Source organism: Porites lutea, chromosome 4, assembly GCF_958299795.1.
Source record: "Porites lutea chromosome 4, jaPorLute2.1, whole genome shotgun sequence".
Classification (NCBI taxonomy): domain Eukaryota; kingdom Metazoa; phylum Cnidaria; class Anthozoa; order Scleractinia; family Poritidae; genus Porites; species Porites lutea.
Window position 1 is genome coordinate 27,676,162 of NC_133204.1, and position 16,765 is coordinate 27,692,926.

A 16,765-nucleotide genomic window follows, 5' to 3' on the forward strand; every position below is an offset into this window, starting at 1 on the left:
ATTTGAACGTTGAGTTACATGTTTTACTTTTACTGTGCATTGTACCTCCTGATTTATTCATCGCTTCCGTGCACGTATTGTGCTTCCGTCAGCGGATTTTATGGTAACTCCATCGACGGAAAAACAAATGTCGACACCAAACGTTATTGCACACCCTTTGGGCATAACTGTCTTTTTTGCTTGGGTAAGTATATTAGTAACTTGCAGAGTTCCATTTATGATTACTGCTATGAAATTAAACCAACCTAGTTTGTAAGACTTTTTTCTTGTAAAATTGTATGACTTCTTTTATTAGCTAGTAGAAAGCCCTGAGGGTGAGACCTTATCTAACGGACAAGTTAAGAGTTATTAACAGTTACTCCAGTACACCTTTTTTGATGGTATAATTGTAATTTCCAGGATGAAGGTGCCAAGCTTCCTCTTCCTCCATCCAAGCGTGGTGATGTGTACCCTGTGCGTAGTATAGTGAGACCGGTTGTACAGCGGACAGCGGTAGAGGTAGGAAAAGATGATAAACGAAGGCGTCTGCTTTACGCTTTATAATATAAATGGGCCGACGTTGCACGTGATTATCCTAAGCCTTTGATATAGAGGAGAAGTCGTTACGTCACACGTTGACATGGCAGCAAATTATTTTGGATTCCAACAAACCGTGGTACTGCAAATATGACAGAAAACAAAATGACATATATGTTTTTCCTATATATGATCGCACTCTGAAACAAAACGCTACTCCATACTTTTTGTCTCTGTCCAGAATGATTGTTGAGATTCAGAAATTTTGCACGATGGCAACGAGGCATCACAGTTCTCCTTCCGTTTAGTTACCCTTAACGTAAAGTGAACCAGTGCTGCTGACAGGCTCGTTCAACGACTGGAAACACTATATCCACCTCACATATATGTACAATCATTTCAGGTTCTCTGTTGGGGCGTGCGGAACATGAAAAAATTTCAGATGGTCAAAGTGACGTCTCCTGTAATTGAGTTCGAATGTATGGGAGCTATCATCCCTTCACAAACGATAGAGAACACAAAGAAGACACCGAATTTTGCTGAACCAATCTTGGAGAGGAAGATACTGGTAGGTGATGATCAATACAGTCGGTACCTTTACCTTTCAGATGCTTTAGAAACGATCTTTTCTTTGTCTGATCGTCATAAAATTTTCAACACTTACTAGTTTTGGATTGTAGTATACACAGAAGTAAAATTGATATCACCTTGGCAAAGATAGACAAAAAAAATCTAAATGAGTTAAAATCAAAATTTTGCGCGATTTAGACACTGCCACTCATTTACTTGAGTTTAAACATACAGCATTGTTATTATCATGATCATAATCATCATCATCATCATCATTAGCCTCATCATCTTTTATTATTTATTGCCAAATCCCGTACTTTGAGATCCTTTAAGTTTCTTTGAATATCAATTGCCATTGTTATGTTTATCGATAAGAGCGTTTTTGTTGAAAAACGAAGTGCTAAATTACGATATCCCTTGTAGCGATTGACAACTCTTTACTGTCTTATTTCTCTAGAATTTACCAGTAGATGATCTGTACTCGCCACCAATCAACATTCGGGTCCGTGACAATCGTGCATTCGGTCGCAAGCCTTTGGTTGGAATCCATTCGGTCAGGTCTCTGTCACACTTCAAATGCAAATTACCCTCATCACAGCGCCCAGACGAGTCTGAAGTTGACGGTAAATTAGCTATTCTTCCCTGTGACTAGCTTTCATATGACCTTTTTTTTCGTTACGAATTGAATGGCGATGGGTATTGCTCTTTTGAATAGTTATTAGTCCCAGCGGAACAGAGTGTAACTGAGTTTGTCATCTTTAAATCGGAAGTTTTTTGGTCACTTAGAAAAAATGGAGGAAACTTCGTATTCCGGCTTCAAACCGCTTGACGTTTTAGTATTTCATGACTGGTTAAATGATTCAAACAGATGCATTGAGATCTTTTTTTAGAAAAAGCTCTTTTTTTTCAGGTACATGAGTATTGCCCAGGAAGTCGATGTATAGTTTATCAACATCATATCTTCAGTGAATAACTAATATAAGTGTTTTGTACGTACATGTATAGCAGTTTTGCTGGCTACTCTAAAAACCTTTGGTATTCTTGTAGCGGCCCTTCAAGAAGGACAAGAAACTAAAGTTTGTGTTTGTTTACATCCTCCTTGTAGAAGTACTTGTTGATCTGACTGATTCAACTCCTCAGAAGAAAATTTGGCCGGAGATAACAGATGCTGCCGATGCCGCTCCACCCGCTGATGAAAAGAAAGCAAAAGGAAAAGAAAAAGAAGGAGCAAAGAAGAAAATTGACGTAAGCAGCCAGAAATGATCGACTTGTTCGACTTTGTAAATACCAATGCTTCTAAAAATGGTATTTTTTTTTTCTGCTAGTGACACTGGCGACTTGGAAAGATCTGAGTTCTCTCATAAAGAAATCGAATCTATGATACTAGTCCCTCCTTCTTAGTGCAACTGAGCCGTAGAGGAATCAAAGGAGCTCAGGCCTTAGGCCTTCATTCCAAGACATCTTTCATGTTGTTCAATTTGTCAAGTTGGTGAATTTTCTGGGATAGAATTCTCAAGGACTGTGTCTGAGTTGAAGAAAAAAAGAGAGAGATAAAATAGGAAAGAAAGAGAGAAAGAAAGAAAGAAAGAAAGAAAGAAAGAAAGAGAGAGATATAATCTCGTCTTGTGTTCGCGTCTTCCTTCAAACGTAAAATAAGATACTAGTAAGTTTGACGTTGTGGTACGTCGTGCAACGACGGCAGAGAAATGTATAAAAGGAGTGATACAGTTGCATAGTTCTTGTTTTGCGTATCTAAACCTACAGCTTTTTTGCCGTTCTCGTTGCCGTTTTCGTTTTCTTTGCTTCAGCTCCCCACTCTTGGAAGAAAGGCGTCGCATATCCTTATAATTTTTTTCATTTTAGTTACTGAAACCTTAAGTAAGTGTGATAACCTTAGTGCACAAGTGGGTTTTTAAAACCGAATGTATTTTAGGTCTAACTCAAACTCTCCAAGTAGAATGTCCGACCTTAATGGCCATAAATCTCTTTTATTGGGCACAATTTGAGAAGGGCTGAATAGTGCTCTTACCATTTGAAGGGTAAGAGATGAACTAAAAGTGAAAAAACTAAAGGTCAGTCATCACCAAGTCCAAAACGTTCACGAACTGAGTATACTCAATAATAAACAGATAGCCATATGAAAGCGTTTAAATACATGACTATCTCAATTACCATAGGTACAAAAAATGGTGATGATAACGAGACTAATAATAGTTATAAACAAATGACGATAATGATAATGATTATCTTAACAGGAAGGTAACAGGTTTGATTGGTGGTCCAAGTACTTTGCCTCTTTGGCTGGAGCTGGTGGTGCGGCGAAGAGTTCGAAAGGAGAAAAGGTCTGTATTGTCCCATTTGTATGTCTCCGATGTTGTTATCATTATATTTTATTTATTTATTTATTCATTTCTTTTTTTTTATTTGAAACGATATAAGCCCACAACAAACAGAATAACACTGACTTGTTCGAGAGACAGCAGCAACATGAGTTGACTGTGTACGTGTAAGGTACAGTTATAAAGCGCGCATTGCATAAATCGCGTCCTTTGTTGAGTGCAAATTAAACTTCCATAATTGGACTGTTGTTGATACTTATAATACTTTTCATTTCCAAGCCAATTAGGAACAAACTCTGTCTTAGAAAGAATATTTTTTCGTCGTATTTCTATCGAAATAACCAACAACTAGCTCGAGCTATTGCTTAGCATCAGTGGGAAAAACTAGTATTATTTCTTGCTGATTAATAGCTACTACAGAACAATTGGTTATATGCCGTTGAAGACAACTCTCCTCCTCAATTGCTTCAATAAAAACACTGCTTTTTTAAACTTCTGATTTTTGCAGCTTGTTGGATTGTTTACGAGCGACAAGGCAGAGAACCAGGCGGACTTCAATGACCACAGTAGGAAGTATTTGTCAAGAGGCTATGACACTCTCAAGGTTAATTTAATGGCTTACCAGTAGTTTATAACGTTTCTCGTCATCCACCGACCTTTGTTTCTTTGTTAACATCTGGGAAAAAAAATTAAGGCGATGTGATCTATTTCTTTATTAGGTTTATCACAAGGAGCTGGAGAAGGTCCCCGAGTTTAGGGGCTTCAATGATTTCATCGCAACCTTTCCTCTTCGCCGCGGGAAAACAAAGTCTCCAAAGGACGACGAGGAAGATGACACCAACGTCGGAGAATTTAAGGTAAAAGCTGCGATCCACTTTTACACGACAATTTGATCTTAGTCATCCATACCCTCACTCAAACGGAAGCCTAAACGACACTGAACGACACTGTCGCAGTCACTAGGGAACTTAAGCACCAGACGTTCTTAGTACCACGGACGCCAACCGGAAGTTTTTTTGCAGAATGACAGCCACTGCGCATGTCAAGACGTTCTTGAGCTGCGGTCACGGACTTCAAAACGCGTGTTCTCAGGTTGAAACCAGAGGTTCAAATTCTGGGTTCTTCGAAGAGTATTCGTCATACAAAGGTAGAAATTCTTCGTCTGAAATCATCATCTTTTCTTCGGAAGAAAGAAACAAAACTTGACGCAAATCTTTGAAAGACGTTTTCAACAGAATTTTTCTGTCGGCGTTCGTGATGGTTTCACGTTGTTTTGCTTAAAGATTTGTATTTCGCGCGCAAACCGCGTCCCCGATCCAGTTCTGCGCGGCCAGCCATGCCGTTCGTGAATCAAGAACGTCTGGTGCTTAAGTTCCCTACTATTTACAATCACCTACTCGGAAGTAAAAGTCACTTTAAGCAACAGCTCTCGATTCAAACGGATCCATCATGTTACGGCCGAGACCGTAGTCTATCAGTTTCAGTGGCCTCTTAGCGGTAAATACAATGCGTAGAAACCCTCTGATTCATTAGGCAATTAGCACAACAGAGCATAAGGAAATTTGTAAATCCAAGCCATAACTGTATCACTTGCAACAGAAGATGATAGTAGATCGATCGAAACATATCTTACTCAAAATTCTGCTACTTTAATTTCCAGGCCATAAGGAGATTCCTTTTCAACAGCTCATAACTTAGCTACCAATGTTTCTTTACCTTTTATTTGCTGCTTTTTATCACCCATTGAAACGTATTCCGGAAGTCTAAAATCTAATTGATTTTTTCAAAGGGAGCCTTTCGCATTTATCCAATACCTGACGGGGTCACAGATGTCTCAGAGCTGCCTGAAACCATGTTCACGAACCTTCCAAGCACAGACCCCATCGAATGTACCATCCGTGTCTACGTTGTCTTGGTGGGTTGCAATCATGATATGTATAAAATGACATGAACCCGAAAAATTACTGCATTGTTTATACTTATCGTCATAACCATCATTTTCTCTTCAGGCAACCGAGCTACAGCCGCAAGATCCGAGCGGATTGGTAAGCTATATCATAAGATTATTTACTTGGTTCTTACACAATTGGTACCTCAAGTAGACTGCAGAGTATTTCTTCGAACCTTTCTTTTTGCGTTCCACACCAGGAGAACGCAACCTAATTTTGGGGTTTCTGTGTTACCAAGCGGTGATATTTTTCGCCGAACGAATTTTCCGTTATGGGTACAAAAGTAAATTCCCAGAGTTTATTTTCCTACGTTTTATGGGCGTCATTTTGAAAATCTGCTCGATATTTTTGTCAAGACCTTCTCGCCTGGCAATAAAGATAATGACCTGCCTCCCAGCTTTATTACAGTACTGTATAAAAGAAATTAATTCAAACTTTCGTTCCAGAGGAAAAAAGAGCAAAATTTCGCGAAGATTTGAAATTTCGCGTCTTCATGTTATTTCTTATTGCTTACTTTTCAGTTTCGTTTCCGTAAATTCCAGTTGCAAAATAACTTAAATGAATAAATAAATAAATACATAAATACATAAACGGGACCAACGAGGTTTTCCCGTCGGACCGTCATTCAGCTGTCGCTCGGTATCAGACGCAAAAATTTGTCTTTTTTTTTTATTCAAGGCTGATCCATACCTGATCGTGTCTCTTGGAAAAAAGAAATATGACGAGCAAGATAACTTCAAGCCTAACACACTCAACCCAGTGTTTGGCAAGTAAGTCAAATACTTTACGACCTAATCTGTTTGCTGGAATTTCGAGATGAACCAAGTGAGAAGTCTGAATTTTTGTTGCTACCTTATTATTATCAACATCATTCTTCTTCTCTTCATAATGATTATTATCAGTATCACTATCTCTATCATTGATTATCACTGTTATATATATATATATATATATATATATATTATCATCATCATCATCATCATCATCATTATCATCATCATTATAATCATACGGACATACATCCCAAGGAAGCGAGTCATATCAAGTGACTAAGGCTGTCTTGGGGACACTCTCCCGGTACTTACAAGTCAGGCACCCTCCTCAGAGTCCTGGCTATCCCTAATGGCGTAGCTTTCTGTAGCAGTTCCATCCTAACCATAATCCAAGTTTCTTAGATTGACTGATTCAGTTAACTAACTAAATAACTGATTGATCGATTGATTGTGCTTACACAGGATGTTTGAGTTCAAAGCAGAAATTCCTAAAGTCAAAGATTTAAAGATCCAAGTCATGGATTACGATTACTTAAGCAGAGACGATCTTATTGGGGAGACAGTGATCGACTTGGAACAAAGGCTGCTGTCTCGCTTCCATGCCCATTGTGGCTTGCAGAGGACCTACTTTACGTTAGTGCTACTAAACAGTTAACCATTAACTTCGCTAGAGTACGAGTGGGGGAAGATTGCTTGATTTGTGTCTCTTGCTATTTATGTGGACTTTCATTGGAACACCAACAAAGGTCTTCACCACTGCAACTAAGCCTGCGCCAAAGTCGAAACTAAACCTATGGTTATTAAAGACCGTCTGTGTGCCAGCACCGAAATCCTTGTTCTAGGGTGTACTGATTAGCCATGATTAGCCTTTTGAAAATGTCCTTGTCGATTTGCCAACCGGGTTGAAAGGAAATTCGAAACAGACCCCTTGGTAATTCCTTGCATCCGTTGGGAGCCCAGAAGAAGATTCAGTCAATTTAGGTTTCTGGGAAACTGCCCACCTACCCCTCCCCTAAGCTAACGTTAACACTTACAAGTTCTCACTTAGGGCAAAATGATGGCTTATGGGAGGGGTAAATGGGCAGTTTCCCAGAAACATAAATTGATCCCAAGATTCTTAGTTAGTCAGACGTTACTAGCCGGGGTTAGACTACGTCTGCCATGCATCAAAACATCCATTTAAGTACATTATTGTTTTGTATTAGATCCGGGCCCAATGCCTGGCGTAACTGCGAGAAGCCTTTCAGCATCCTGGAGAAGTACTGCGAATCCACTTTGAAGCCTTTTACATTCTTTGCCGGCAAAAAGGAAAACCCTGACAGGATTGTCATCGCTGATAGAGAGTACACTCTGGCTCAGTTTGGTCAGTCTCGCTTTGTATTCATCTTAATATATTTTTATTTATTTGAGTATTTATTTACTTTTATTAAGCGTAGCATAGTAAGAGGACCTTGAAATTTCAGTCGAATAGGATAGTCATAACAACAATAACGACAAAAAAAAGCAAGCTAACGAAGGAAAAAAATTATATGAGCGGATCCTGGGAAGTGATTTTAGTTTCTGTGTGACGTGTTTACATTCTGCGAAGTGTTTTTTGTCCCCACTTGTCACCTTAGTTTCATGACTTTTTATCATAATATCCTCCCAAACCATTTGTGAAGAGAAGACAGAGAAGACAGAGAAGACATGGGAAAGCACTACCGTGAACGAGCTTTGCCGAAGAATTTTTTAAACTTTAGCTTTGAACCTATTCAAGTATTATTGATCAGTTGAAGAAAATTCAAGTTTAGCAACGCCCGAAAGAGTGCTTCATGGATATTCATACACCTTCGTGTAACTCGTCTCCTCCTTGTTTTATTTTATTATTATTATTTTTGTCTTTTGTGTTTTGTTTTGTTTTGTTTTGTTTGTTTGTTTACCCTACAACTCGATTTCTGGGTATTGGTCGAAACACTTTTGTCTTGTCTGTTGTTTGTCTTTTCGATGTTCTAACCTGTACTAATTATTTGCTTCCTCGTGATGGCCCTATTGACAGCTATTTTTGCTTAATGTTTTCAATAACAGAGGAAGGAACTCCCCCAGCTGGTGAGGTAGGACCTGCTCATGAACGTTTGGCTCTTCATATTCTGCACACGTTCAACTTAGTCCCTGAACACATAGAAACGAGATCTCTGTACAGTCCAGTTCAACCAGATATTGAGCAGGTAAGGCAAAGCGAATGGTAACACTCAAAATTCACTGTAAGACTGTCTTTAAGTCTCTGCTCGGAAACGTCTGGGCTAGTGTTCCGATTTCGGGTAACTTTTCTGTATAAGGTAGAGTTTTGTAAAGGTGATTGAAGTGGTAAGCGGTGGGTTAATAAATTCAAAATGGTGGTACGGCTCACGCTCGAGTAACCTCGAAGAGTTACAAGGGTGTGGCCACTCATTTTAGCAGGGTTTTAAATACTCAGGAGTCAAGAAACAGTAAAAAGGGGTTCTTTGGTAGGTTAATTAAACAATTTTCTTGCAGAAAATAGGGAAAGAAACGTGCAGATCTTGGCATTTTTAGAGCAACTTTTGAGCAACGTTTGGGAAATTTTGACCATATATTATTATTTTTTGTTTCTGTTCTATTTTTATTCTATTTTATTTTATTTATTTAATTTGGGACAGCTTTATCGACAACGAAGGTGAAACCAGAGGAGAAGAGAGAAAATGCGAGTTACCATCCGCTGGGTGGCGATTTCAGTTGTTCTTCTATATCTCTACTAGCCCTCATCAATTATTTATAAAGTTATTGAATTCAATGGTTATAATGTTTCTCTCTTTTTTTTTTTTAGGGTAAAATTCAGTTGTGGGTGGACATTTTCTCAAAAGAAGCTGGTAGCCCGAAACCACCGGTTGTCATTGATGAAAGAAAGCCTGTCAAGTGAGTACAACGACAAGACTTTTATAAGGAATGATAAATTTTTTGAAAGATATTTGTTTATTTATTTAATACAATCAATCAACAACGAAAGCTCAATAATAAACGCTTAGTAAGTGCGTTGCGATATGCTTGTTATTTTAGGCAAGAGTTGCGAGTCATAATCTGGAACACTACAGAAGTTGTGCTTGAAGAGGAGTCCATTACGGGCGAGAAGATGAGTGACATTTATGTCAAGGGGTGAGTCCAGTTCATCAATATTTACGCGCTAAAATCAACACCAATGAAAAATTTCCGAATAAGAGAGCAAGTGCAAAGTCTTTAATATAGAAATGTCAATGATAAAAATTAACAAAAGTATAATAATAAGGTAATAATTTTGTTGGTCTGAGCACGCAACACGGAAAGAATTACATATGGTAATCTTTAACTAATATCGGACACGCTCAGGTGTAGGCGCTATTAGCTCGCTGGACTGCATGAGAGCAGAGAAAGAGGTGATATCATCACTTCTTCTGTGGAACCGTGACCTATACGTACGCTCCTGGATAGGAGTTGTAGTAATAGACCTGAAAAGTGTAATGCGTTGCCGCATGGTCCAGTAGACTATGATACTGGTTGGTTGGATGTTGATGATGTTGATGATAATGATGATGATGATAATGATGATGATGATGATGATGATGATGATGATATTGATGATGATGATGATGACGACGACGACGGCGACGAGGACGACGATGACGATGATGATGATGCTGATGTTGTTGATTTCACTGGTCACGAATATTAAAGTATTCCAGTATTGTTAAACCTTTTTAACAGACGCCATTGCGAGGTGTCCATTTGGTGATTTACCCTCTGTCCCTCCTTTAGGTGGATTGACGTTATCAATGACAAAGAGAGGACTGACACTCATTACAGGTAAGGCTCTCCAATAAAACGGGGGCATTTTCAGGGAAATTATACTTAATGATTGAGTGAGAGGTTATTTGTTTTTCTAACCGGGATCTTTAACCCCTTTTAATCAGTACTTTGTTCAGGGACATACCATTAATTGCTGGTCCTCGCTTATTAAGTTACCGATTGAAAAGCTGACTACTTTTCCAATTCAGCGGTTTATTGCTCTCTCCTTCAAGTCGGATGTTAATAACGCGACTAATCTCCAAGTTATCACATTTTTTTAGCCCGCGTCGTAGGCGTAATTTAACCCATGTAACGTTTGCAAAGCAGCTCCGACATTCTCGTTCTAGGCCCCCAACGAACTCAACGAATTACCGGAAGTGCGTTTCGAATTTCCTGTCATCTTGCTGGGCAAATAAACAATGGCTTCTTCAACAGGCCAATCATGGTGGGGTGGGGACCTAGAACAAGGATTTCGGCGCTGTTTCGCTGACAGACTTAACCAGAGTTAAGTTTCGTCAGTGACGCAGGCTCAGTCTTTACTGGCTAGGGAATCGAAAAAGAAAAATGGAAATCGAAGAAACATTTCAAATTTTCAGTGACGTTTAATTCATTCGAGTCATTCTGTTTGAAATTTATGGACGCAAGGTGGTTAAATCACGTCATGAGGAGAAAATGCCCGTTGGATTTCTTTTCATGAAACAGAATGAAGCCGCAGCAAGGGAGAAGTACAGTGTCAAACCTTGAACAAATAACACACTAGCTACTAAGGAACTAGCATTAAAAAACAGCCAGCATTTGAGCACGCCACCCCAAGTCTTTCCAGACTGATAACTTTTCACTACCCAGATCTGGGTAGTGTTTCTGATTGGTCGTGCTTCGTGAAAGCTTTTGTTCAACCAATCAGAAGGTCTACCCGGATCTGGGCAGTGACAGGTCATCAGTATGGAATTTCTACGCCTGTTCCTTACTAAAGAAGTCATTTCTCCAGGAAAATAGTGTAACGGCTAACACGCTTGACTTGCTCTTGTAAGTGAAGGAAAGAGGGGAAAATCGATTGACAGCTGGCTATGGGCTGACAGATATACCCTCTGGTTTGACTTGTAAAGCTAAGCTTGACCTCATGTTTCACATACGATTTTTACAGATCTTTGGATGGTGATGGCAATTTCAATTGGCGAATGGTGTTTCCTTTCGACTACTTACCAATTGAAAAGAAAGTGGTCGTGAAAAAGAAGGTAAAATGCTAGTACCATTGAAAGTCAACTTCCAAGCATTAAAATTGAAATTGAAATACAGAGCATTAAAAGTGTTGAATCTTTACAACTGACGACTATAAAATTTGGCCGCTTTGATGAAATGTAATGTGTCGTATGGAACACAACAGTACCTGTCCTCGTTACATTAAAGTATATGGCTGACCCATGATGTAAACGAAAGTCCTATTACTTCTTATTAATTCTATTACTTCTAAACCAACAATGCGCTACTTCCGACTAAGTCTACAGAATTCTTTCGAAGAAATGAGAATGATTTTATTTTCGAAAGGTTTGGTGCTAATTTGAACAAAACTACGTACACGCATACGCAACTGATTCCCCAGTTACGTTTGCAACCATTAGCTAGCTGTTGTGGTACGTAATTGATTCAAGACGTTTATATTCTTCCCTTCTTGCAATTCAACCATCAAACGCATCTAATCACCTATTTGAACCTAAATCAAAGCCTTTGCCTCCGATAAAAAAAAAAGAGAAACAAAGCACTTGCGCTGCGTATATTTACTCGCTTTGCCTATTTTATTTCTGTAGGAGCACTTCTGGAGTCTTGATGAGACGGAAGAAAAAGCGACAGCGAAGCTTAAGATACAGATTTGGGAGAATGATACCTTTTCCAGTGATGACTTTATCGGTAAGATTAATATGCCTTAAACGAATATGACCGTCCTCTGTTCAGTAGTTTCTTTTGTATACATTTACCTAATTTCAAGAACGATGTGATAGAAAAACGCCAAAAGGAAGGAAAGGAAAATGTAAAATGAAAAATAGGAATTAATCAGACTCACTTCCCATTTGGCTTTTTCTTTTTCTTCCTTTCCTTTCCTTTCTTTCTTTCTTTTTTTTTTTTTTTTTTTTTTTTGTTGCTTTGTGTGTTTTGTTTTTTTTCACTTAGCATTTTTCTAAGGCAGTTTTGTTACAATTTGATGTACATATGGCTCTTTAGACGGACCAGGCATTATTTTCTTGAAAGCTTAGAGTTTGACGCCGATCGCGTAGGTCGATGAAAAAAGGCTCGCACTCAACCATGTCAAACTTCTCCAGGAGCAGACGTCACATTCAATGTAAGAAAATCAAAATTATGTTTTAAAACCACAGGCCAACTGGAACTGAACTTGAATGAGCTGGCAAAGCCTTGCGCTGATCCTGATCACTGTGGTAATCCCAGGAAGGACCCTGGACTTAACGGCAAGACAATGGACTTGTTTACACAGAAAAGTACAAAGGGATGGTGGGCGTGCTACAAACCAGGTGTACCCGAACCGCAGGTAAGGATCTCTCGCAACGATATTCTTTACAGGGTGATGCTTAGCACAAAAAATTTGCTCGAAATACGAAAAGTTGCCGAGTAACTTGTAGGAAGCCCTTGGTCTGAGTATGAAGTATCCAGTAACATCACGTACGCAAATATAAATGTGATACTTAAATTATAGCTCTCTCGAGAAAATTCATTCAGGTATTTTTTTATTATTTTATTTTTATTGCATTTTTTTCAGGTGTTTTGGTTCTCTTTATTATATTGATATTTTTACGAAATCTTCTGAGAGATTGTTGCTAAAATCCACCATAACGCTAATGTTTCGTTAAACAATGCAAAGATGAAGTTAAGGGGACGCTTTTTTAATCCTACGTTCTTCAAAAAAAAGATGGCAACGTTTTTTCTTTTAGCTGTAATCAGTTTATTTTAACCTCAGGGAAAAGTGGAGATGACTGTTGAGGTACTTGCTGGATGGGAAGCAGAGGCGAAACCCGCCGGACAGGGACGGGAAGATCCAAACCAACACCCCGTCCTGGAGGAACCAAAGTAAGTAAAGTGTAATGGTTATGGAGAACGTCAGACATTTTTGCTCGCGTTCGTATGATCGTATGTCTGAATAAGAATACGCAAGAGCTTTGTAAGTATTTTTCCTGTGATTTTTGGGCCACGCGCATCTCCATATTTTCTACAAGTCATTTTTGTAGCATTTGAAGATTCAATGAATGCCAAGACAAGTGATTTCTAGCGATTCAGTACCTTTAATTGTTTCTCTTTTTGCGGAATACAATAAATCAATATGGTCAAATAATTATTTGATCTTGTTTTTGTTTTTGTTTTGTTTGTTTGTTTGTTTGTTTTTAAATAACTTTTGTGAACTGGAGCGCCTACCACGTTTGGTAGGATTGTTTCATATCAAATAATTCAGCCAAAGTTTGCAAGCCAAAACCAAAAGAAAATCCAAGATCATAAAAGTCCCAACTGGATTTTATGTATTCATTTATTTTTTTTATTTTTTTTTTCAGCCGTCCCGCGACCTCTTTCTTATGGTTCACATCTCCTTTCAAGACTCTTAAATACATCATCTGGAGGCGATACAAATGGATCATCCTCCTTCTTCTCATCCTTATTATCGTCGCTCTGCTGATCGGCATTTTCATCTACAGTATGCCTGTAAGTAGCAAAACCCAAAACCATCTCGCTTTTTCAGATTCTCACCCCAACAATTTCGTAAATCTTCTACTAAGCCCCCCCCGGAACGTTTTTTTTTAGCACCGTTGGGGAGGGGTCTGGGCTTAAAAGAGAGGAGGCAAAACAGGCCGGGTATACTATACAGTCTTTTTGAATAATAAGTAAAGGATGGTATTAATTCTCCATAAAGAAGTAGAGAAGTAGAGCTCTAGTTAACAAAGTGTATCATCTATTGATTTCGCTGTGAAGAATAAGAGGCAGGGGGCTCAAAAGAGAGGGAGAGGCTTGATAACTTTCTTCCTCTAAAAGGGCGGGGGGGGGCCTACATGTATCAGAGAGGGGGCCCCATTTAAGAGGAGGGGGTTTCATTGAGGATCTACGGTATACTACTAACGAGCCGTAATCTCGTAAGATTTTTTTGAAGACGGTGCTACTACATTGCTGACTCTTTCACAGCTTATCCGTTTTCGTTTGTCACCTTTCTTTCTTTCACTAAATAAACGTTTCGTGTTTCGCTTGTGTTGGCCGTTATATCGAGGTGAATTTGTGGATATACATACACTTTGGGGTTTTGTAATGCTTGATAAATAAATAATACATAAATACATGAATAAATAAACAGTAGTCTGATCAGATGGCGGAGTGGAGTAGAAAGAAGGTAAATGTGTATTTGGAAGGCTCACATTGTAGCATAGACTCGCAACAACACATGCTGAAAGGTGCCAAACGTTTTACCGATATCCACTTTATGGAAATTATGCTACATTTTTTCTTCATTACAGGGCTACACTGTGAAGAAGATGTTTGGAGTATAAGCCTGATGAAGCTAAATGTCCGGTACCTGATGAATGGCACATCTTTTATTTCCATGTACCACACTAGGCAACATCTTCTTAAAATAAATTTGAATGTTTCGAGTGTTGCAGTAATTGAAGCTAGAATTAAATTAATTCTCTGAAGTATTATCAAATACATTTGAACAAAATAATAATAATTTCTTTAGGTTAGTAGTTACAGTAATTCTCTCCAGCGAGGTAAGGTTGATAAGAAAATATGAATGTATACAATCAAGGCGTGAGCGCTCATTGGTCTATTAAATTTACCGTGAGTGTTTCACAGATACTTGACAGTTTGTTACAGATAGCTTAACTCCCACTTATTTTGCCTTTAAAGACACCAAATCCAAATCTTTTTTTCTGTAAACTGCTCAAGACTGCGCATATAAATTTGATTTCAGTCTCGAATATTCGTGGTGCTATGAAGTAACATTCGTCCTCATGTAATTGCAAATTAAGTGCCAAGATACCTTTCAAGGTGCAACAAGTTAACGGTTTAGGGGAAAGTGACAATAAAATAAAATGAATAAATTCACATTCATATTCTATTGCCTATATTTTTTAATCTTTTAGTACTTTTGGCTGGACTCTTTTTGTGAACATTTACCCCTTTTCCCGGCGCATTTCACTTCCACGTCTGTGTTAAGATCTCAAATGAATTCATTATTCATGAGAGCAAATGTTTGTTGGACGTATGAAATCGTGTATTCTTTAAACGTAGAGGATGGCTACACAAGAATTCTTTTTAATTTATTTGACACCATAAAACTGCCATTTGGAATTTGGGGCGGATTTCTTGATTTCTGATTTCTCCAGTTGCACCAAAAATGCAAAAACGTAGTCATGAAAAAGTGCAGTAAGCATCATCCAAGCCAATGGTGAATTGACCCGTTTGATGCTGTGACTCTACGTATACCGTACAAGAACAGGCAACCCCAGACAGCTCTTCGTGCAGTTTGCGACCCCTCCCATTCCCTTTCGGCCCACCCCACCTTTTAGGCTAAATAACCCGGAAATGTGTAGCCTAAGCGGACGTGGCTCCGCAGTGGGGGAAATAGGAAAAAACGGGGTCAAACAGCAAAAATATCGGCGAGCGAAGCGAGCCGAGCAATGACCTGGGGAGGGGGAAAGGGCGCCTACTGCGGAGCCTGATCCAGTGCTTGGAAATTTGATGGAGAATAGGCGATTTCGTTATTACATATTATATTTGGCTTTAAAGCAAGCGGAATAAAATAGTCAAACAGAAAAAGGGGTTATTCATTCAACCCTTAACCTCGATTTCGATTCTTCTGTTTTATTCCCACAATCTCCGGAGAGAAGGGACTTTGAGATCCAACGACGCGCGTACGGCAACGAGAACGTCGTTAAAAAAAGTGAATTTGCGTTCTTTCAGTCTTTATTATTCCTAAAAACTTACTTTGTCAAATATAGGCGAACCTTCATGAATTTTAATTCCTAGGCATCATAGCCAGGTTCAGAAATTGAAATAAAATTTCGTCGATGATTGTTTTCGTACTCCGTAAAACGCAAAATTAGGTATTTTCACGTCGTAGTCGTGCAAAAACGGGCAAAGAAATGTACAAAAAAGCGTGATGCACGTGCAAAGTTATTGTTTTGCTTATTAAAACCAATTGTTTTTTGACGTTCTCGTTGCCGTCTGTGTAGTTGGTTTCTTAAAGTCCCTAGTATGAATTTCATTACGGCGCCCCCTCAACCCATGGGATCGTAGATAGCCCATAACTCAGAGAAAGGACAGGAGACATTATTAATTATTTTTCACTTCAAAAGGAAAATATATCTATATTTTTTCTTGTTATATTATAAACGGTTAAAATTTAAATCACTCTCAATGACTGTTATGACGTCACTTTTGAAACTCAATGTAATATTAACCAGGGGTCAAATGCTTATTCAGCTGTAAGGGCAGGCTAATCTGCAGTTTGAAAATTTGTAATTTACATTTACAGAGCATAATAATTGGTTTGATCATTTAAACACGAGGAACGTTTTGAAAAAATTGCATGCATGCAGTCGCGACGTGCTTAGAATTATCTCAGTTGGATTAAAAGAGAGGGTTATCACCACAAGAAAACCGTTCTTAAATAAAAACAGTTTCAGACCCAATCGACACAATTAAAAAAACTTAACAAAAATAATTAATCAACGTTAACAAAAGCAAAAACGTGCACATCCAGGCTAAAACCAAGAGCTAACAGCATTTTCTATTTTTTACTTTCTTGCAAGGAGCTGTA

At 38.6% G+C, this 16,765-nt stretch overlaps 1 protein-coding gene across 3 annotated transcripts in view; it reads left to right on the top strand.

Annotated features, from left to right (window-relative positions):
- The window catches only part of LOC140933171 (myoferlin-like), a 51,727-nt gene that overhangs the window by 29,503 nt on the left and 5,459 nt on the right, over window positions 1–16,765 (top strand). The window contains exons 39-60 of one of the 3 annotated variants that reach the window (XM_073382686.1): window positions 400–498; window positions 920–1,084; window positions 1,544–1,709; window positions 2,192–2,331; window positions 3,342–3,428; window positions 3,934–4,029; window positions 4,145–4,282; window positions 5,215–5,340; window positions 5,435–5,470; window positions 6,053–6,144; window positions 6,610–6,780; window positions 7,353–7,510; window positions 8,212–8,351; window positions 8,969–9,057; window positions 9,199–9,294; window positions 9,931–9,978; window positions 11,105–11,195; window positions 11,766–11,865; window positions 12,330–12,499; window positions 12,926–13,035; window positions 13,512–13,659; window positions 14,460–15,059. In XM_073382686.1, coding sequence (XP_073238787.1) covers window positions 400–498; window positions 920–1,084; window positions 1,544–1,709; window positions 2,192–2,331; window positions 3,342–3,428; window positions 3,934–4,029; window positions 4,145–4,282; window positions 5,215–5,340; window positions 5,435–5,470; window positions 6,053–6,144; window positions 6,610–6,780; window positions 7,353–7,510; window positions 8,212–8,351; window positions 8,969–9,057; window positions 9,199–9,294; window positions 9,931–9,978; window positions 11,105–11,195; window positions 11,766–11,865; window positions 12,330–12,499; window positions 12,926–13,035; window positions 13,512–13,659; window positions 14,460–14,492 — 2,499 coding nt within the window. In that variant the 3' untranslated portion in view covers window positions 14,493–15,059. Of the gene's footprint in view, window positions 1–399; window positions 499–919; window positions 1,085–1,543; window positions 1,710–2,191; window positions 2,332–3,341; window positions 3,429–3,933; window positions 4,030–4,144; window positions 4,283–5,214; window positions 5,341–5,434; window positions 5,471–6,052; window positions 6,145–6,609; window positions 6,781–7,352; window positions 7,511–8,211; window positions 8,352–8,968; window positions 9,058–9,198; window positions 9,299–9,930; window positions 9,979–11,104; window positions 11,196–11,765; window positions 11,866–12,329; window positions 12,500–12,925; window positions 13,036–13,511; window positions 13,660–14,459; window positions 15,060–16,765 lie in introns of those variants that run through there. The other 2 variants (XM_073382687.1, XM_073382688.1) reach the window with 2 other exon arrangements.